Genomic DNA, 23,828 nt, shown 5'->3' on the forward strand with positions numbered 1-23,828 from the left:
GAGGACCAGGGGATGAATCAAAAAGCTGAAGTTCATGCTTTGCCTATGGAAGCCCCAGGATTAACCCTGGGTGCTACATTGTTCCCTGAGCACCACTGGTGGGAGCCAAACCTTTGCATCACTGGATGTGGCCTTCACACCAGAAACAAACATTTTTCTTTTCTGAGGTGGTGGTAGCGGCACATCCAGTGATGCTCAGGGTTTACTCTGGGCTCTGTACACAGGGATTACTCCTGGCAGTGTACGGAAACCAAATAGGTTGTCAGGGATTCGGACCTGGATTGGACACATACAAGGTAATTGCCCTACCTGCTGTACTGTCACTCTGGTTCCCAGAATCAAACGTTTCAAACTTAATTAGTAATTAAATAAAAGCAAATAACAATTTGAGTAGGGCAAATTTTAATCACTTAGAAAATTGTAATTTTTAAAAATACTTTATGTTGACAGTAAAGAAAGTGCCTTCTGCACTCACTTTAATTTTGGTTTGTTTTTGGACCACACCTGGATTTGCTCAAGACTTCTTCCTTTTTCTGTGTTCAGGAATTACTTTGGTGGGACACAGGACACCATATTTGGTTCTCTATATGTGGATCAAACCAAGGTCAGCTCCACGCAAGACAAGAACCTTACCTGCTGGACCATCTCTCTGGTCCCACCCAAATGTCTCTTGCCAAGGTCTTTCTGGAACCCATCTATAGTCTATTTTTCTGTGCACATTAACATTCAGAAATCTATTTAAATGAAAACAGGTCACTGAGTGTCCACACATGCAAAACTCAGTACACTGTAGGGTCAAAATACGTCTTATATCCCCCATGAATAATGATGCATTTTCATACTGTTGGAACTGCACTGTAGCACTGTCGTCCTGTTGTTCATCGATTTGCTCGAGTAGGCACCAGTAACGTCTCCATTGTGAGACTTGTTGTTACTGGTTTTGGCATATCGAATATGCCACAGGTAGCTTGCCAGGCTCTCCAAGAGGGATGGAGGAATCGAACCCAGGTCAGCCACGTGCAAGGCAAATGCCCTACCTGCTGTGCTATCGCTCCCAGTCCTGAGGGGCCATAATTACAAGGTTATTTAGGTGGCTTAAAGTCTGGGATTTGGGAAAGAATCTGGACCATTAATACCCTCTCTCCAATCTGCCCTCTTTTCTATTGTTTTATTTCCCAATAAACACTATTTGTTGCTCAAATAACTAACTGCTTTTATTTGAAGTTGGAAAACCATTAAAATAGTAATTAGTAATCTAGTAAAGGAGGTAAGCTTTTAACCTGTTATTTATAGTGTAGACAAAAATTTATGCAAACATGCTTATTTAAAGGACAAAATAGGTATTATTCAAGTTAAGTACTCAAGTTAAGTCAAGAAAATAGGTAAAGAAGCATATATATATGTACATGTATATATATATTTATCTACATATACATTATAAATATTTGAGAAGGCAGAGAAAATTTTTCCTAATCTTATTAATTATTGGAAGAAACAATCTTCTGTAATAAATGATAGGCTTGTAGCAGTAAAAAAAAAAAACAATAAAACTTTAAAGTATGCCACGTGTACGTGGATGAAATCTAGAAAAAGTGAATAATTCCTAAAAATAGCTCATGCCAGCACTTCAAAAACCCTCTTTGGTTAAAGATAAAATATATTGGGAACTCAAGGACAGAGATAGTAAAGTGGTTAAGGTGCTTGACTAGAAAGCTGCTTACCCTGGTTATTCCCAGCACTGCTTATGGTCCCCTGAGCCTGGCAAGCAGTAATTCCTAAGCACTACCCAGTATAGTTCCACTGCAAAACAAAGCAACATATACACAAACAAAAAAGATAGTGCCAGGAGGCAGAATAGGGGTCAAGGTTCTTGCTTTGCTGTAGATGACCCTGGTTTGAGACCTGGAATCACATACGGTCCTCCAAGCACTACTAGAAGTGATTCCTGAGCACAGAGCCAGAATATGCCCTGAGCACAGCTAAGTATTTCCCCCTAGTCTCTCCGCTAAGAAAAGATAAATAATGTTGGGGGCAGGGAGCCAGCTCTAAGGAATTATCTGCAAAGCACAGTAAATGGGAATACATTTCCTATGAAGATGTTAAGTCTTGGCTGTCTCCAATGTTAGAGTTTCTAGAGATTTGCTCATCTTTCACTTTCTGGTTTTGAAAGGGACTCCCCTCAAAATAGCTAGTTCCCTTAAAACCAAATATCTATTACTGAAAGACAATTTCTTCGTGTGTGTGTGTGTGTGTGTGTGTGTGTGTGTGTGTGTGTGTGTTTATCCAGCTTGTCCTATGCCTGTTCTTAATAATAACCAGTTCAGGGACCAGAGAGCTAGCATCATGTTCCTCAGCCCAGCTTTATTCTGAGTACCACATGTCCCATCCCAGGCCTCACCTTGCCGGGTGTAGCCATGGAGGCCCCCACGCACCACGGGAGTGGCACTTTTGGACAGTAGCATCACTGGGTCTGAACAGTACTACCTCCTTGGGCATTGAGCTCTTCAGTCCATTGGCTGGTGTATGCTGGGTGCTCAGAACACTTCATGTAAGATACATAATCACACACACACACACACACACACACCAATTCAAACAAACTCTTCAGCTAAAGTATTATATTAAGCTATATATTCTGACCTTCTTCATAAGACAATTATTAAAATTTTGTGGTTAGGGTTCTGGAGAGCTGGTCCAGCAGGATAGAGTGCTTGCTTTGCACACAGCAGACCCAGAATCGATGCCCAGCACCACATATGTCCCTGGATTCTGCCAGGAGTTATCCCTGAGTGATGAGGCAAGAGTAAGCCTTGAGTACCTCAGATGTGGCCCCCCCAAAACAAAAACAAAGCAAAAAAGTTGTAAATAGTTGTGATCATAGTATCAAAACAAAAATATCAATTGCAAAAGTAGTACTAAAAATAATAACATAGTTTGATGTAACTGTGGAATGGCATAAGATATTTATTTTTACTGGACATTTATTTTTACTTTATAACTTCATACATTTTGAAATGATTTTATAGCAAATATCACTTGATAATAATAAATAAAACTTGAAATTTGAGAAGTAAGTGATAATAATAGTAAGACTAAAAAGATGAGAAAGTTAAGGGTTCTTATAGGGAGAGTTTTGTTCATAAGGGTAGAAAAGAGATATAAATTATGGGCATTATAGACAGAAGGAAAAGTATGAACAGTGGCACAGAACAGAAAAGTTTTAAAAGGTATTAAATACAACAGGCCCTTGAGTAACGGCATTTCATTCAGTCCATTTAGAGGGGAAAAAATGATTTCAAGCCAGATCCACTGTGTATGGAGTTTGCACATTTTCCCCATGTCAGCATGTTTTTTTCAGGTACTCTAATTTCTTCCCACATCCTACACACATCCTTCACTGGCACATCAAAATTTCCCAAGTATGTGTGGTATGCATAAGTGTTCCCTATCATGGGACAAAGTCTGCCCTGAAAGGATTTCCACCCTGGCCCTGAGCAGCTGGAAAATGCTCTGATCACCTGTGACCTGGAACCTAAAGAAGCGGGTTAGAAAATAAATAAATAAATAAATAAAAATAAATAAATAAAGGGACTAGACAGATTGCAGTTAGGGTACTTGACTTGCGGCCAACCGGGGCTTGATCCCCAGCACCATATAGGTACCCCCAGGCACTGAGAAGTGATCTCTGGGCAAAGTTGAATGTGGTCCAAAAACCAAATATATAAATAACTGAAAATTAATATTTGGCAATAAGAGAGTCTTGGTGGGACAGGAATGTAGCTCAAGAGGAGAGCACTTGTTTGTATTGCACATCCCTTCCCACAGAACTACATAACACAGCAGTGTGTGGCCCCTCTAACAATACAAATAAATAAGTAAAAGTGTTTGGAGTTGCTGCAAGAAGAAACAATATGCCTCATATGACACTGTTCAGTTCAATTCTACCACAATTTACTAGCTAACCCAGTGGCAGTTTCAACCTCACCCAAGAGTCGTATTGTAAAACAATCAATCTGAAGTTTCCTAATTAGCACTAAGGAAATAAAGTTCAGTTCTCCGGAGACAAGTACTTTTGCCTGAAATAATCTTTCTTTTCTTTATGTAGAACTTTATTATTTTTAACTAACCATTTAAACCTTACATTTTGTATGATTTTTTTTGTATGAATTGTTGCTGAAAAAATTATATATGCTAGATGGCATGCTTCTCAAGTCACAAGTCTTTTAATAAAACTAAGAATGAAATCTCTAATTTTATCCTGATTGATTTTTTTAACAGGATCTTTACTTAGAAATTTTGGGATATTTTGGGACCAGAATTATGTGAGAGGTATTTAACTCTTGTTTAGATCAGCCTCTGGCAAAATTGCTTTTGACATACTGTTTTGCTGAAAGTGGCCTTTTTCAAGAACCTATGGATGACATTAACTGAGGACTTACTATACAGGAAATCAATCTAAGAGAGTTTATGTTAGGAACCAAAATGGAAATGAAATCATGTAAGTAATTAGCAAAATTATGAAGGAAGAAAAGCCAAATAGAATCTGAATTTCATCTTCATCTGTTCTTTGAAAGCCAAATCCTTGAACTATTGGTCTGCCTTTCACTTGATGATCATCCCAGCAACTTCCACCTTTCTGCAGAACTGTTTCTGATTTAGGGGTTGAAACTTATCTTCTTGACAGTAACAAATGTTTTCTCTGTCATTTGGATGCTCCCAAATCTTCCACTGTACTCTCAAAAATGGCAAACTCCCCTACATTCTCCATTGCTTGTGAATGATACTATTTTCCTTAACTGAAACCAGCAAGATTACTGACCACAAACCTGCCAAACAGGTACAGATCTCTCAAACACAAGAAGATAGAGCACAGCAAGATGAGTTCAGGCAGTGGGGTGGGGGCTATGATGTTCTCTTTTCTGATACAACAGAGGTTTTTGTTCCCCTATAGTCTCTCTAACTGATGTTAGGATCCCATCTCCTATTTTCGTCCCTTCTACCATCATTTATGTTTTTCTCACTGACAAAATTTAACATATATATAAAACATGTTAACCTACAGCTTATAAATATGCAGGTGTAGACACAATGATACTATTTCTATCATTTCTCTAACCTGAATTGATTCCTCTAGATGTTACATTTTAAAACCTCTCTCCTAATAGCAAAAACTATTTTAAAGATATTTCTCTTCTATCGCTGTTCACACTGTCCTCACCTCTTCTCCACTGACCTTCTGCAATTTATAGTCACCTGCACTAGCTTACTAAAGAGCTTACTGAAGAATCTCTGGACCAAATCATTAAGTCACCAATGACTTTCACACAACTATATCCAATGAAGTCATTGTTCCCAACTTTCCTGGACTCTCTTTAACTTCCAGTCCAATTGTCTAGATCTTCCTTCAGAAATATTCTTCTCGGCCATAGCCATGCCACTAGACTCCACGCCAGGCTGTTTCACGCAGGGCACCCCAGAGGGGGACAGGTGAGGGGCCTCCCCACACCAAGGGACCCAGCCCTGGCAGCTGAAAACCTCCAGAACCCAACCACCGCCACACTCAAGGCAGGGCCCCACACTCTCGGGCTGAGCCTCGAGTACAAGTGAATGTATTCCTGGAATGCATGACCGCACTTGCGGCTGTCCAACACATCATAAGACACTCCGTACCCATTCTCCATAAGTACCATACCACATTGGATGGGGTTCAAATAGTAGGCAACAAATCATAGAGGGTTATATATATATTATATGTATATATATGCTTATATACATAGTTTCAGATATATGTACAAAAGCTCACATCACTCAACCTTTAACAACATGTTAGCGATATTCTAGAGAATGTCTTAGTGGCCCCTGCCAAAATAGAACAATCATCACACTGTCTCCTCTATGGATACATTTTTGTAGCATTTTCAGTGGTTTTTCATAACAGACAATACAAAATATATTATTTTGGATGTGATTTGGCACAGGGATTGGGGCTTGGGATGGAAACATCCCAAATTTGGTTGTGGGAAATTGTAATGATGGTGGGATTGGTGTTTGAATATTAACTGTAACCAAATATTGTAAACCACCTTATAAAATAAAAAAAATTGAAAAAAAAGAAACATTGTTAACTGTCCTTAGTGACTTCATACTTGTTAGTTTTCCCCTTTCTCTTTCCATTCCTATTTTCTTTTCTCTCTTTTATTTCCTCCCCCATTAAATGTTCACACTTTTCAGCATAATTGTTAAATACTGAAATTACCAGAGTTCCAGCTTAAGAGTTGCCTCTTCTCTCTACACTTATATAATACCACTATTCTCATGCATATTATTACCATCCATCATCATATATTTTATACATTTCTATTGTCAGGATAAAATTTCTAGGTACCAGATCAAAATGTCAGACCTTTTACTCTATATTTTCACGTGATATCTCAAAGACACTTCAATTTTACTGGATGTAAACTCTTTATTATCACATCTTTCCTAATTTACCAGTGTATCATGATTAATCCTGTGGTTCAAGTCAGATACGAATGGCTTCTACAGAGTCTTCCTTTCCTAATTCTCCTTATTTTATTTTAATTAAGCTACTATTGTTGATTTTAGTTCCAAATGTCACCCAAACCTTTGTTTTTATATCTATGACCTCTCCTTCAATATTATCTTCCTTAATGTCTACTTTTTTCTTCATCACTCTTCCATTAATTTCTTAGTGATTTCAATAATCACACTATTAACAAGCATTCTATAAATTAGTACAACTGCACCAAGACTTCCAATTAACTGACCTAACTTAACTTCCACTATAAATTAATCATCTCCACCACTGTGTTCACTGCCCTTATATGCTTCAGGAATTATTATTATATCTTCCTTCTTGCATATACTTTCAGAAAGATTGTCTATTTTCCCTCTAACATATTCTTCTGGGATATTAGTCTGCTTAGACTACCCTAGCAAAATACTACATACTGAGTGACTTAAACAGCAGACATGTATTTCTCGAAGCTTGCAAGACTAGAAGCTGAAATAAATGTCTGGCATGATTTGGTTTCTGCTCAGAACTCTTATTGGCTTACTGACAATATAGATAGCCATCTCTTCCCTAGCATCCATACATGGTCTGACTTTTGAGTATACATGCACAAGACCAAAACCAAAGAAATCTGGTGTCTTCCTCTTATAAATTTACCAATCCTACCAGATAAGGATCCCATCAATACGACTTATAACCTATATTTTTATTTCAAACACTTCTCTCCAAATACACTTAAATTGGAAAGTGAGGCTTCAATACAGAAATTGGGGAATAATGAAGGGCTTAAAATTTTAGTTCTTAACATTCTTTAATAATTGTGTCCCTTTTTTTGTCTAACATACCTGACTCCCATTCCAGTAAGATTACAAACATCAAAAAGACTCTTCATCATACCTAACAATTGCACAACATGTCAATAAATCTAGCAGGACTTTTGTGGATTATACTTTCTTTTCATTCTTCAAATCTCCACTAACTTCTGCTCATTGCATATTTTTTGCTGATGACTTTGCTTCTTATTTTACTTTGAAAATAGGATCAATAAGAATACATTTTCTAGGACTAGAATGATAGTATCAGAGGGTAGGATATTTGCCTGGGCCAACGGGGTTCAATTTCCAGCACTCCATATGGTACCCTGAGCTCCATCAGGAATAATCCCTGAGTACAGAGTCAGGAGGAATCCCTGAACACCACAAATAAATAAAAAAAGATAAATTTACCTCATCTTTCAACTATAAAATTTACCCATATTTCCCCATCAAACTCTTATCATACTTATGAGCAATTAATTCCCTTCTGCTCTCAATCTCTCCTCTTACCTGTTAAAAGTCATTTCCTGTCTCTAAAAGATGCTTTCACTCTGGTCTCATCAGTTATTTCCTGCGCTGTTTTATAACAGAGTAACAAACATATTTGAGTCTCCTTAATAAAATTAAAATGATATATAATGGCAATTGTATTATAGTGTTATAACATAAGTGTTAATACAAAATAATGCAAATAATTATGTGATAAATAATCTTTTGTTTTTATAACTCACCGCTAACAACCTAGGGACAAATAATATTGCTATTCCCATTTCACAAATGAGAAAATCAGGGCAAACAAAGATTAAGGAACTTGCCTGAGGTTCATACCTAACAGGTGGGTGCTGGGATAGTTTAGCACCTCAGAACGAGCACCTAAAACCTAAGCACAGGCAAAATATATTACTTAAGTGTAATATAAACCCAAGCTTAGCACATGAGACCCTGAGTTGGATCCCCAGAACTACATGCCTTCTTCCAGCACCACTTAGTCCCAAGTTGCACTGATTTTTGAGTTGTGATGCAATACTGCATCATCTGGTCAAGCACCAGTCAGCCCTACATCATCAGGCTGAATATAACCACAGGGACTGGCTCAGTAAAAAGAACAACCACAATTACAACTAAGAGACCAGCTCCCTCTCATGACCATGTTTCCACCTACCACTTCAGCTTCATCTTTAACTCTCGTTTTTGATAATTTCTCATAGTTTATAATGATATGCCTCTCAGTGTGATTATTATGTGGCATATTATGTTTTATTGCTGTGATTTATATCACCAGTGTCCATACCCATATTCCCCCATTGTGCAGCCATGAGTTTATAACTTGGCTCACTCTTTTATTTTCTAGACTTATAAGGTATCTGGCACAAAACTGGGAGTCAATAATAATTTTTAAAACTGTGAGTAAATATTCCTCCACTCTTATCCCTCTGACTCCCCTTTACTGTGACTTTTGCTCTAATTTCTCCCTTCTTTTCCACTTCCATACTCTGTGTGTGTGACAGAGAGAGACTGAGAAAGAGAGAGAGAGAGAGAAAGGCAGAAAGAGATTGCTTATTAAGTTCAAGAACATTTTCTTAGAGCAAAAAAATTATTGTATTCCTTAAAATTAAAGGAGATTTCAATTTGACAAACTATTGTGCAAAGTGTTTTAAAATGGCTTCATTATTCTTATATAATATTATATTGGATTCTGAACCTCTTGATAGAAAAAGTAGTTTTATATTCTTTAGTGTTTGAAACAAATATTTGTTGTATGTACAATAAACTTGATCCAGGTTTTCCCTTGGCTCAAGAACATATATTCAGTGAACATATTTCAATAGGCATCTTTCCATAATTTCCCATACTTTCAAAGTACTCAATAAACTTTTATGAATTATTATTTCTTATCTAATACTAAGATTTTCCTTAGAGGAAAGTGTGTGAAAATTGCTGTATATCACCTTGGAGTGATTAAGCCCCTGTATAAGAGATCACTAACATGCTAGAAATTGAGCCTTCTATATTATATATGTATATTATATGTATATTATATAATATATATTTAGCTACCCTCCAGAACTCACAGCTGCTTCTCCCGGAAGGGAGCATAAATTGAGACTCCCATAACCATGCTACTGGACTCCGCGCCAGAGGCTATTTCCAGTCGGGTGCCCCAGAGGGAGTCGGGTGAGAGCCCTCCTTGTCCCAAGGGTCCCAGCATCAGCAGCTGAACTCTACTAACTACCGCCAAGCTCCAGGCTGCTTTCAACATGCTCGGGCAGAGCCTCATGCATGAGTGGACATATTCAGGGCTGTGCAACACATCATAAGACACTTTCTATCCATTTTCCATAAAATTATAGAGGGAAATATATATATGTACATACATACATGCATACATACACATATATACATATATATGTATATACATATATACATACATACATATGTATATATGTATATATGTATGTATATATATGTATGTATATATATGTATGTATATATATATATACATACCTCTCAGAGAGCCCAGCAAGCTACTGAGAATTTCCTGCCCACAAGACAGAGCCTGGCAAGCTCCCTGTGGCTTATTCGATATGCCAAAAACAGTAACAATAACAGGTCTCATTCCCCTGGCCCCGAAAGAGCCTCCAATTGTTGGGAAAGATGAGTAAGAAGAGGCTGCTAAAATCTCATGGCTGGGACAAATGGAGACATTACTGGTGCCTGTTTGAGTAAATCGATGAACAACAGGATGACAGTGATACAGTGATCTAATACTAATAATTTTCTTCATTTTGTGAAAAAGCATTTTCTCAAACTTTAGACAATGTTTCAACTTAATTGAATTTTGTGAGCCTCTCAAACCATACTAACAAAATATAAACATTACATTATATAATCTTATTATTTTTCTACTTAAGCCTGATCTGCATTTTATCTAGTTATAAAGACCACTTTATAAAGACCAAGCAATTAATCTAAGCAAACGTTATTTTCTATGGATAACATCTATCTAATGTTGGCATAAACTTTATATTAATAATCTGATTTCAAAAAGTTTTTTCAAAATTTACTTTACCTTTAGTCATGAACATATATAATCAAAGGCCTGTGACAGTATTTTAATATCACTAACATTATTGACAATAAGAATGTTTAGGGGATGAGTATGCAAACATCTTTATTTTTTATTGCTTATTTTATTTTTATAGATATTTTCCCTTTCCCTTAGAGAGACAGGAAGCATAGATATTGTCTGTTTTTATTATGTGGGGAAATGCAGAAAATTTTTAACTCTATCTAGATATGTTTCATCTGAAAACAAAAGAACCTATGTATTAGTTTTTAGGTAAAAATTAATTTGAATTGGGGTGAAGTAATCCTATCATATCAGACTCATCTCACTCTTTTTTAACTGATAAAATCTGCATTTCTAGTGATATTTTTCAAATATGTCAAGATTTTGGTTTATTTTTATGCATATTATGATACCCTTTCTAGGTAAATAAAGGATAGGCCCTAAGAAAATTACTAAAATAACATTAGTGTTTTGTTTTTAAACTGCACCTGACCAATGTTCAAATTCCTATACATAAATTCAGACTATTGCCATGTCACTGATGGGAACTGAAAATACCGTATGTGCAAAGAAATTCGATTACTTTGCTAGTCACATTAATTAACATGATCTTATGGATGGTAGAAGTGCATATTTTATTTTTGTCTTACGATTGTCTTTTTGTTCTTAGACTTTGAACCACATCCAGAAGTACTAAGGACTTATTCCTAGCTCTGAGCTCAGGGATCACTCCTGGCAATATTCAAGTGGGAGCTGATCACATACTAGACTTTTACTTATTTTTAAAAATGCTACTATTTTAACTTTAAAAATACAAAAACAAAATCAAAGTTATCTGTTCCTGCTGGGAAAAATATTTATGTATAACAACTGCCCCAAACTAATTGAGCATGTCAGATCTGTTGATTAAGATTTTGTTTTCAAATTTTCTCTTTTAGTGCATTAATAACCTATGAATTAGTACCTCCCAATGTGTAAATATTACCACTCAAATATTTCTAAATGTACTAAAGTATCAGTCTTCAGCGAAATAATATGCATCCAAATCAAGTACAGTATGGAAAAGCTCTTTAGCATGTATTTCTAAGTAAAGATGTGATGGTTGAGTTATTACTTCTAATACACCCGCTGAATTAGAAATTCATATTCAATGGTGCATGTTCTTAAAATACTGCATTAAAAGCCAAAATTCTACCTATCCTTCATTCATATTATCCATTAAAATTTTGAAAAGGACTTTTAAAAACATTTTTATCTATATAGAGGTTGAGTTTTTTAGAAGACCATTTGGAGATATTTTTTAAAGCTATTTTATTTATTTATTTATTTATTTATTTATTTATTTATTTATTTATTTATTTATTTATTTATTTATTTATTGCTTTTTTGGGTCACACCCAGCAATGCAAAGAGATTATTCGTGGCTCTGTACTCAGGAATTACTCCTGGTGGTGCTCAGGGGACCATATGGGATGCTGGGAATCGAACCCGGGTTGGCCGTGTGCAAGACAAATGCCCTACCTGCTGCGCAGCTGGAGATATTTTAATATCATTTTATATTCAATATAGTCAAATTAACAAATATACCCAGGGTTTATGCATTTGTCTGTAGTTTGAAGATGTGCTGAAAATAACCAAAATCTGAAATTTACATAACCTCTAAGAATGCATATTCTTTCTCCCAAGAAATAATTTTCTTCCTAGGTGTACTTTCTAATGTCAAAAGTCAAATGGAAGCAATTTCTGGCCTAATATGTTAAAAAATTGTGAAATTATTTATAGCAGTAGACTTCTGGTTCTTCATATTGTCATATAGAAGTTAAAATAAAAGTCAGAAATATGACAAAGACATAATGTATTTTAAAATTTATTTGCACTGAGACCAATCTACTATTTTATTTGTGTTCTGAGGTCACACCCAGTGGTACTCAGGAGCCACTCCTGGCTGTATGCTGTAAGTCACTCCCACGGTGCTTGGAGGATTTTGCAGAGCTGGGGATCCAACTGGCATCATTCAGAGCATGTACTCAGCGTCCTGAACTCTTAGTTCCATGATCTATTTATTATATCAAAACTCCGATTTTGAAAATCATTGCTTGAAAGTGATCTGTTTTATGTTAGATCCTGTCTGGTTTGTGAGGGGTGACACTGCTGTTGTTTGGATATTTTGCTCTGTTTTATTATCAAGGGCATGTTAATACATTTTTGTAGTTAAATTTAAAATATAAAAAATACAACAACTACTGTTATATGAAGCTACAAATATTATTATATGAAGCAGTTTGTTTATAAATTCTCTTGCTCCCTCCATTCAGAAGATAAAAATGGCAAAAATGTTCACCAAAATTCTTTAGCACATTATGAAACACCAGTAATGTTTGATTTGAATTTCTGTCAACTCTTCTTCCCCATTCAAAGTGTTTCTGGGGGCTGGAGAAATAGCATAGGTTTAACCTATAAGGTATGGGCTTTGCATGTAGTCAAACCTGGTTCTATACTTAGCACCACATAATGTCCCTTGAGCACAGTCAGAAATAATCTCTGAGCACAGAATCAGCAGTATGTCCTGAGCCAACTGGAATAAAATAAAATCAAAACCAAAATTATTTGAGTACACCCACATAATACTATTCTATTGGTTAACAAAACTGAATGTTGTTTGATGGGATTATTTTGGTCTTTGTTGATAGCTGTAGATGCTAACGTTTTGAGTAAGATCATAAAACAATGAATACTACATTATTCTTCTGTCATTCAATAATAATATATTCAGAAATTTAGTTGATTAGAAATCAACTCAGAAGCAGAAAAAGAAAACAGACTGCTGACTATCTTGCCTTACCCACCTGTTAAACTTTTAGGAGCTTGGCCAAGAATTGACTCCAATTTTACTTTTCAGAAATAGTTCAGCCACAGAAGTGCTATTACAAAATTATTTAAAATCTGCAATCCATCATTGACCACAGGATATGACAGAGCGCATGCTTTATACCAGTTTCTATTCAAATTCCTATTGAATTATAACTGATCTTGAGTATATTCTTAAACCTTCTCTTTAGTTACTGCAATAAGAAATAGTTGAACATGATTTGGAGTATGGCAAAATATATTAAGAAAGCAGGACATTCCTTTTCCTGCTTTAATGTATTGGAACAAAATATTATTTATATGTAAATAGAAATATATACCTGCTAAACCTAAACTGTTTACGTGCTCTTCTCTGTCAGTCTCTGGTGTAATATCATAACATTTTGAGAATTTTAACAACTTGTGTGCAATTTCACAAGCCTTTAAATCTACTAGATAATGTCTTAATTGCCATTTTGCTCAATAAAACTTAGCTTTTAAACTTTTTTTTCTGTAAGCAAAGAACTGGGTAGGCTTATAAAGATGAAAGTATAGTATTGGAGCTAGAGAGGTAGAATATTGGACTGTGGTACAGAGGTTTGATACCCAGAACTGAATGTGGTCTCCCAGTGATGTAAGGAGTGTACCCTGAGCACAGAATCAGGAATAAGCCTTGAACATCTCTGTATGTGGCCTATCAACATCAAAGATAAAAAGTATATTACTGAAATACTATTGACTGAAGAATACTCCATCAATAAGACTAACATAATTATCTCTGAAATATTTATATGAAATAAACATTCAAATTAGTAAGTCCAGATCATTCATTTGGGTTGCTTTTAACTCAGCATGCAAAATATTTGGAAATATGCTATGTGTGCAGATATATATGTATGTAGATATCTATATTAACTGACATATATACATCAACTGACATATAGATATAGATCTATATATCAGTTAATGTCAGCCTTAAAAGTGATTTTTTAAGAGCTTGCTTTAAAAATCACTGTTATTAATCTACAACTTCTGAGGGTAGGAAATTTTACAAAGGATCTTTGTCACTAATTAGAATCTAGGAAGCAAATGGCAATAGGGAGCTCTGCCAGGAAAACAATGAGGGACATATGGGAATCCATTTTGTTTCTATGGGTGAGCTCAAGGGAACCAGGAAAACAGGAGCCCAGCACTGGGAGTTTAACTGGATGGTCTATCCAGAGCATAGGCACACCTGCTAGACCTTCTCCCTGAAGAATTCAGAAGAAAGGAACTTGATGACAGCCCTGGAAAACAGTTCTCAGGACACCTGGCATTTGTGCCCCATAATGCCTACAGTCCTGAGCCTAGCAAAGATGAGGCTAAAGATAGGAATAAGCACATTCATGAAATGCCAGACTCCTGGTAGAAATGAGACAGAGCATTTGATAGCACTTATATTAAACATAATTTAAGTTGAGCCCTATATGAAAGGAGTTACAAAGGCTCCACTATGAACACATTTTCTTGGGAGAAAGAGATCATCAGGATATGGGCCTCAGTTAAGCAATAATGACCCACTGAAAATAATTCGCTTAGTTTATCAATTAGTGGTTTCAGTTGACACAAGGCCAAGCAATTCAGACTGGCTTTTGGATCACATTGATTGAATAAATCAGGGATTTTTCATCATGGAATGGAGCTTGTGTTTTAAAAAATTCTCTGAAAAAAAATAGGAATTAGAACAAAAGTTTTCATTTTTGAATTTTATGAGTCATAAAAAACTAATACCAGATGATTATAATGCAAAATTCAAATAAAAGCATTGCATTGTAATACTAAAATTTACAATAGTATGAAGGTATAAAAATGGTAATGACCAAGAACTGATGCATAAGATGCAATGCATCATTGTGCATTGCCTTTCCAGATTTTAATGATATTAAGAGTAAAAGGTTTTATCAACATATGTTTTACTGTAACATTATTTAGTCATTACATCTCACTAAAGTGTATTTGTATTTAATTAATAGCAGTACTAAATGTTCTGGATTTTTTGGTAGGTACAACCATTATTTCATAAAAAATAACTTTTAAATATTTAAAATTAGAAACCAAATTATCAAGGTGTCTTGGTTATCAAAATGCCTATATTCTTTTAGAAGATGATTTTAAACTTTATAGTTACATTACACCTGTTACTTTTATATATTCTTTTATCTTGTAATAAATTCAAATTCCCCATTGGTTATGTACCATAAAAATAATTGCTACTAATCATTAAATTATCTAATCAGTCAAAACTATTTAATGAATCAAAATTTTAACTAAAGAAAAATATAACAGTATTTTGTACATAATAACATTGTGTACATTTAATACTAAATCAATTTAACAGACTTGATTTTTCAACAAGTTTATGTGTGTATGAAATTTATGGTCATATAAGATTTCAATGGTATAAAATACTTATGTCCTCCAGATATGTATGATATATGTAATTTGGGCAATGACATTAAAAAGCAATACGATGTCTTTTGCAGAGAGTGAAACAAAAAAGCAAGGAAACATCTGCATTACACATAAGTTATCAAGTATCAAATTTAATATTTTAAACTATGAAAGTACTTAGAAAGTCATTTTGCCTTATGTATTATTTTGTGTAGAATTTATACAGTTCAATGTATAAATAAATTAGTAGAACCTAGACAATAAATGTTTAATTTGTGACCAAAATTTACTTCAGTAAAGCTGTTTCCATCTTAGTTATTTTTTTAAAAAACTATTATCAGAACTTTTACAAAGTAAAGTAGGTGTGAGGAAGTGAGAAAAACTCAGTAAGATTTTAAGAACAGTCAAAATGATGTTGTATTCAAAAATTTTAAAGCCTAAAGCCTCAGAAAATTAACTCTAGCTTCTACTAATTTAAGAACAAAATTCCATGAATATAAATAAACATTGAAAGCATCAAAATAGTAGTCACATTATAGTAAAAAATAATAGAAGATTAAAAAATTTCCATGGCCAGTACCACTCCTGAGGTAAGAAGTGCCTGAGTTCCTTAGAGAAAAGATCTGAGATAAATGCATTCATGTGTCACCTTTTCCAAACCTTCAAAGAGGACCTGCTATCTGTTTTTGTCAAGGTCTTTCAGGATGTGGAAAAAATAGAAATCTCAAAACCAGTTTCTATGATACCAACATTAGCTTGATACCAAAAGCTGGCAGAAACATTAGTAAAACAGAAAATTTCAGGCAAATGTTCCGGATGAGCACAGATGCAAAGATATTTCAAAAATATCCTAATGAATAGAATACAACAATAAAGTGTATCATACATCTCAATCAAGTGGAATTCATCCCAGGGATGCAAATTTGGTTTTATACATGCAAATGAATTAATGTAATAAATATCAATAAAAGAAAAAAACAAATTGTTGTCTCCGTAGTTGAAGAGAGAGTGTGACAAGATCCAACACTCATTCATATAAAAATCCTCAGCAAAATAGGACTGAAGAAATTCATCTTAATGCTATAAAGATCACATACAATAAATTCACAATTATCATACTTAGTAGGGAAAATCTGAAAGATCTTCCTCTAAGAACAGACATAAGATTAATGATGACCACTTTCACCCCTATTACTAATCATAATTTTGGAAGTCTTTGCCACAGCAATTTGGCAAGAAAGAGAAATCAAAGGTATTCAGTTTGGTAAAAAGGATGTCACATTATAAGTATTTGAAAATGAGATTACATTTGCAAATATATAATTTGCAAATTTATATATTGTATAAAGATACCTGGGATATTGGTGGTGGGGAATGTGCACTGGTGGAGGGATGGGTGTTTTATCATTGTGAGATTGCAACCCAAACATGAAAGCTTGTAACTATCTCACGGTGATTCAATAAAATTTAAAAAATAAGATTATATTGTATAAAGAAAACCCTAAAGACTCTATTATAAAGCTCCTAGAAATAATAAATGTATTTATTGATTTAGTAGCACTGTTTTCCCATTGTTCATCAATTTGCTCAAGCAGGCACCAGTAACATCTCCATTGTGAGACTTGTTACTGTGTTTGGCATATCGAATATGCCACGGGTAACTTTCCAGACTCTAATGTGCAGGTGGGATACTCTCAGTACCTTGCTGGGCTCTCTGAGAGGAACTGAGGAATTGAACCCTGTGGTTAGCGGGCCTTCAGGGTCAGCCATGTGCAAGGCAAACACCCTACCCACTGTGCTATTGCTCCAGCCGTTATTAATGTAGTATGCTATAAAACCTATGCACACATTTCTGTTGCATTCTTATATTCTAATAATAATATAGAAAAGAAGGATAAAAAAGCTATCATATTTTATGACTGTAAAAAAACCACAAATATCTAGGAATCATTTTAGCAAAGGAGATGAAAGATTTCTCTTGTGAAAATTATAAATAAGTTATGAAAGAAAAAGAAAGAAGATATAAGAAAATGGAAATATATCCTGTGCTATTGGACTGAATGAATCCATCCTAAAATCAATACCCTAGACTAGAGATATAGTATAGCAGTTAAGGCACTTGCCATGCATGCAGTCAACCAAGGTTTGATACCTGGCACCCCATATGTTCCACTGAGCCTCGCCAGGAGTGATCCTTGAGCACAGAGTCAAGAGTAAGCCCATAGTATGCTAGGGTGGTCACCGCCCTCCACCAAAAAAAAAAAAATCAATGCTCAAATTATAGTTGCAGATGTAATGCAATTCTCATTAAAATCCCCATTGGTATTTTTGTCAAGGGCATAGAACAAGACTTCTAAAATTTATATGAGACCATAAAACTCTCAGAATAGCCTAAGTAATCCTAAGGAAAAAAAGAAGATTGGAGCTTGTGCATTGCATTTCCAGACTTTAATCTTTACTACAAATATTCAGTAATTAAAACTGCATGGTACTGGAACAAAAACACTTTCAGATCAATGGGGTAGAATTGAAAACCCAGAGACAAACCATCAGATATATGAGCAGTTAATTTACACCAAAGGGCTAAGAGCATGAGGCAGAGTAAGAGAGTTTCTTTAACAAATGGTACTTGGAACGTTGGACAGCTGCAAGCAAAATAATGAAATTAGACCCTTACCTCACACCATTAACAAATGTTAATTAAAATAGCTTAAATATCTTTATAGTAAAGCTGTTTTGATTAAATACATTAAAGAAGTAACAAACAGAACTCTCCAAGATTTGACTTCGGTGTAGTTTTCAAAGATAAAATTCCTTTGGCAAAGAAAAAAATCAGATAAGCAAAATGTAAAATAAATGAGGCAAAAATAAAATGATATTTTCTTCCACTCCACTGATTGGAAGAAAATATCTATACATCACAAATCAAATAGATAACATCCAAATTTATGAAGCACTCTCAATACTCAAGAACAAAAATACCAAACCACCCACCAAAATATGCAGAAGAAAAGAAGAAATAGTTTCTCAAAGATGACTTAAAGACAGCTAACAGACATCAGGAAACTGCAAATCAAAATGTAACACCTCACATCAAAGAGAATGGCTTAAATCAAAAATCCCAGAACCAGTAGATATTGGTAGGATGTGACCACCCCCCCCCCGCCAAAAAAAAAAAGAAAAGAAAGACAAATCTGATTCATTCCTGGTGGGACTTTTTTTGTGATTCAGTCAATACAGTTTGTAGACTTCTCAAAAAATTAAGGATAGAATATCCCTTAGACCCTGCAATTTCACTTCTGGGTGTCTATCCAGAAAACACAGGTAAAATAAAGACAATCTTTCAAATGGGGCTCTTGTATTTATCAGACAGGTCAAACAATACCAATTGTCTGGGACCAACACAAAAAAATTCAACCCCATTCTTCCCCCTGAAAACTCTCAAGTTACTGGTATTTCACTGCAAATGCAAAGTTTTATTTATGGTTACAATAGAACTAAAAATGGCAAGACAAGAATTGGGTGAATTAAAATGTCACAGAGTTCTAAATTAAAATAAATTTTATTTTAATTAAAATGTAGTAAACTTCTAACCCAGATTCAGCTGTTTTTATTTTAAATCGGTGCTTCCTATATTGTAAAATTTGGGTTGACTTCCAGATATTTAAAAAAATATGAATCCTGATGAATTTTGTCATTTTTGTGGATACTAAATTTTTCAGAGGTTTAAACTGCCATGTTTCCTAATAACATTGTGGCAAAATGACTTTGAAGTTACACTTTGCATTACTTACTTAAATTTATTGTTATTTCTTTTTCTGGCCTACAAGCTTGACATTTAACTTAATAATGCCCCTAATGAAATGGTAAGCATGTTCAAGAGGAAGAATGTTCATTGTTCACTGAAAAAAAAATTGAAGTGTCTCATAGACAAGTAAACTGTGATGAATAAAAGAAACTTTGTAGCAATGAAAATGAATAAATCACAGCTAGATACATTCATATGAATGAGTTTTCATAATTTTAAGTGTGTGTTGAGGAAAACCAAGGAATAATACATTCAGTGAGATATCAGTTTTATAAAGTCAATAAAATAAAAAACTATAAAAAATTTCAAAGTGTATCAATTAAAGACTTTAAAATTATATTAGAATCCATAAAATACACTGAAAAATATATAGGCAGAGTTCTCCAGGATATGCACCTCTGAGATGTTTTCAATTATTTGATTCGTTGACAAATTTAACAAAATAAACAAATAATACATCAAATTAGAAAGTTCTCACTTGACAAAAATCACAGTTTAAATAAAAAGACACCCTACTGAATTTGCACAAAATACATCAAATAAAGTGTTTATGTCCAAAATAAATAAAATTCACTCAAATATTGTGACAAAATATTAAGAACCCTACCACAAAAATGGGGAGAGGAGATGAATGTCCACAAATAAGAGAAATTTCCAGGAAGAGGAAGTAGGAGTGACTGGACAAGTAAATATAAAGTATATACCATCACTTATTATTAGGAAAAGGTAAATCAAATGACAAGGAGATAATAATCTATACCACTATATCACCAAGAAAGGCACACATCAAAACAACTGGAAAACCCTGTGTTGGCAAGAATGTAGTGAAAAAGTAACCCTCATTCACTATTAGTGGCAATGTTGCCTGGCTTACCCTCTATGGAAAATGTAATGGTGATTTCTCCAAGTAAAAAGTATGTGTAACCATATGCGCCAGCAATTGCACGTTTTTGTTTCTACCTCCCAAGAACAAATATATTAATTGGAAGAGATATTTGCACACCCTCGTTCATTACAGTGCCAATAGCCAGGACATAAAAACAGTCCAAAGGAATAGATGAATGAATAAAGAAGTTCTGGTTTATATACACAATGGAATACTATGCAGCCATGAGGGCAAGATGAATTATGCCACTTGCTACAACCTGGATGGAATTAGAAGGCTTCAAATTCATTGAAAATAATCAGAAGAAGAAGGACAAATACAGAATAGCTCATTCATCTGTGGAACAGAGAAACCAGAGGGAATGAAAAGTAATATTGTGGCCAACCCATTGACTTTGGATCTGAAAATACCAGGTAAGGAGGATATTGGGAGGTGGAGATGAGATAATAAGAGGGACTGGAGATAACATAAGAACACTGGTTAAGGGTCTTGGGCACTTTGGTGATAGAAAGATGAGTTAAGTGTGTACATTAAAACTGTTTTATTATGAACATACAACCCAAAATACAATAAATGTCTTAAAAGCTTTTGCCAAGAGACTGTGGTGAGGTAGTGATAGGGGATTCTTGAGATTTTTGTAGAAGGCCACTGACACTGATGACAAGTGCATAATTGGATTTTATGCCTAAAACTCTATTATCAACATTATTGTGAAATAGTGCCTACAGGAAAATTGGAAGAACAACATATATCAAAAAGTCAAATGGTGAGAAAGTAACGCTCATTTACTGTTGATGGGGATGTTGTCTGGCTCAACTTCTATGGAAAGCAATATGCAACTTTTTCAAGAAAATAATAATAATAATTATAACATTAACAATAATAATAATAGAACTCCCATATGACTGAGCAATACTAATTATTGGCATCTATCCCTTAAACACAAAATATTACTTCAAAAGGATTTATGCAAACCTATGTTCATTGAAGACCTTAATACAACAATGAAGATATGAAGATATGAAAACTTAAATGCCCAACTATTGATGAAAGCATAAAGTTGTGGCACATAGGCCCGATGGAATATTATGCATGCCAAGAAAGGAAACAAATCATGCAACTTGCTGTGACATGGATGTAACTAGAGGATCTCATGCTGAGCAAAGTTAACAGGAAAGGATAGATATAGAATAACTCATGTTCTAAAGATACACAATAAAACAGCTACAAAGGCCGAAGGCAAGACAACATGAGAGTTGATGCACAGACCTGAGTTCTGGGGTTAGAGTGACATCCCAGTGGGTAGGCCATTTCCCATTCATGCGGCTGACCTGGGTTCAATACCTAGCATCCCATATGGTCCCCGAAGGACCACTGGAAGTAATTCTTGAGAGCAGAGCCAGGAGTAACCCCTGATCACTGCCAGGTATGAACCCATAAAGCACCCCTCACCACCAAAATGAACCGAGTTCTGTGGTGGAGGGGGCTGAGGTTTGAAAGGGAGGGTCCTTTGGGACCTTATGGAGGGATACAGTTACTACAGTGATGGGTATGTGTTGGAATTGTGTGCACATGAAACTATAATTAACAGTATTTCAAATTACAGTGTTTCAATCAATAAAATTTTTTTAAAAAAATTAACAAAAAAGTCAAGTGGAGTATTCCAGTGCTGCAAGTGATATATTCAAACAGCAAGAATTATTATGCCACTTTCAGTCCAAATTCATTTCTGCAAGGTTTATTTTATTTCATTTTTCAATAACTCATAAAGAAAGGTAAACGTTGTAGAATAAGCACCATATATGTGTCTCCACAAATCCCCTGAGAAGAGCAATTAATGTCCTGATGCTCATTTTATTCACTACACATACATCATACATACATTTATTTGTATAAACATACACATATGTATAAGTGTGTACACATAAGGCATATATTTACATCTATGTAACTTTGAAACACAGCTTATTTTATCAAAATTATACTTCTATATTCTAACTTGTAAAGAGTTTAAGAACAAATTCTGGAGTAGATAATTCATTATAAAATTCACATTCCTATCCTCATTTTTAATCTCAACTTGAACAGTCAGGTATAACTAAATAAAAAATCATTAGACATAAAGAAAAGTAACCCTAATTAGATTTTATTTTAGATGAACAAAAATCACAGTGCATATGTTATTAGTCACAATATATTTCCCTTGAGCCCTAGAGTTGCTAAAATGATCCAATCAGTCACTGCCCAGATTTCATTATTAAGTGTGTGAACTAGTGCATTAAAAAGTCATGTTAGCACCGACAAAGTTTATTGGGGCAACTGCATCTAAGATGCACATGGCATACCTTAAAATAGCACTGTTAAAATACCAAATAAAATGTCAACTTCTGTTAGGTCTCTTGCTTTTATAAATTGTTTAGACTGGGAAACGTTGGGGTTTGGACATTGTTCTTTTTTATGATACAAAAAAGAAGAAATGGCAAAGGAAAAGAAAAAGAAAAAGAAAAAACAAAAAGGACAATAAAGCGTAGCTCATTTTTTGAAGTTCTTTCGTGGAAAAACATACTCTGGCTCATTACCCTTCTAATCAACAACTTCCTTCTTCCTCCCAATCCTTCCCGTCTGGTATTTACCTTTCTCTCCACCCCCCACCCCTCTCTCTCTGGGTGGTATTCTGAGCTTATACATTGTACTCAGTAATCATATTTTTTAAATGGCTTCAAAAGAGAATCCCAGGAGGGAATGTCAGAGATGTATATACTAAGGGTATTTTTAACCTGGCCCATAGCTTTACTCAACATAGCGAGCCTCTTAAAAACACATCAGAATGCCCTGACCACAGAGCTTCCCCAAGGCGAGGAAGCCCTCGGAGCCGGCTCAGGCTCAGCTACTACCGACTGACAGACCAGTTATTATCACACCTTAGTGACCATCTCCCTGCCCTCATTCCCCCACCCCTTTTTTTATGACCACACCACATCCCCACAATTCCCAAACAACAACATCTCTGTTTCAGCTTCTTCTCTGGATTTCCCACACTTAATGCAACCCAGACCTCACCTTCAGCTCTCCTGAGGCCACTTTGGAAGCCAGCTCGATGACACAGCCAACAGCCATGCGTGCAGCGCCGGACGAATGCAGCTCATTCCAAATGGTGTCACTGTCCACCTGAGCAAACAGTGCACGCAGGCCACAGAAAGAGAAAGAAAGGGAAAGAGGAGGAATCGAGGAAGGAGGTGGGTGTTGGGGGAAGTTGGGAAGAAAGGGAGAGAGAGAGAAAGCAAATCTGTGAGGAAGGGCTGGCTGCAAAACCGTCTATGTACAATAATATTAGTCTTTTGTCTTGGCCAGCTGAAAAGGCCTTCTGGACACGGCTTTGCTTATACTTTTTCTCTACTCCAACTTCTCCAATGGAAACACATTCCTGCCATGCCCCA

General features: G+C 35.2%; 1 protein-coding gene across 2 annotated transcripts in view; it reads right to left on the bottom strand.

The window, feature by feature from the left end:
* HDAC9 (histone deacetylase 9) overlaps positions 1 to 23,828 on the bottom strand; it is a 1,006,394-nt gene that overhangs the window by 209,084 nt on the left and 773,482 nt on the right. For both annotated transcript variants that reach the window (XM_055131803.1, XM_004602237.2), the window contains one exon: positions 23,452 to 23,559. In XM_055131803.1, the coding sequence (XP_054987778.1) occupies positions 23,452 to 23,559 (108 nt within the window). The remainder of the gene's footprint in view (positions 1 to 23,451; positions 23,560 to 23,828) is intronic.

Source organism: Sorex araneus, chromosome 1, assembly GCF_027595985.1.
Source record: "Sorex araneus isolate mSorAra2 chromosome 1, mSorAra2.pri, whole genome shotgun sequence".
In the NCBI taxonomy this organism is placed as follows: Eukaryota; Metazoa; Chordata; class Mammalia; order Eulipotyphla; family Soricidae; genus Sorex; species Sorex araneus.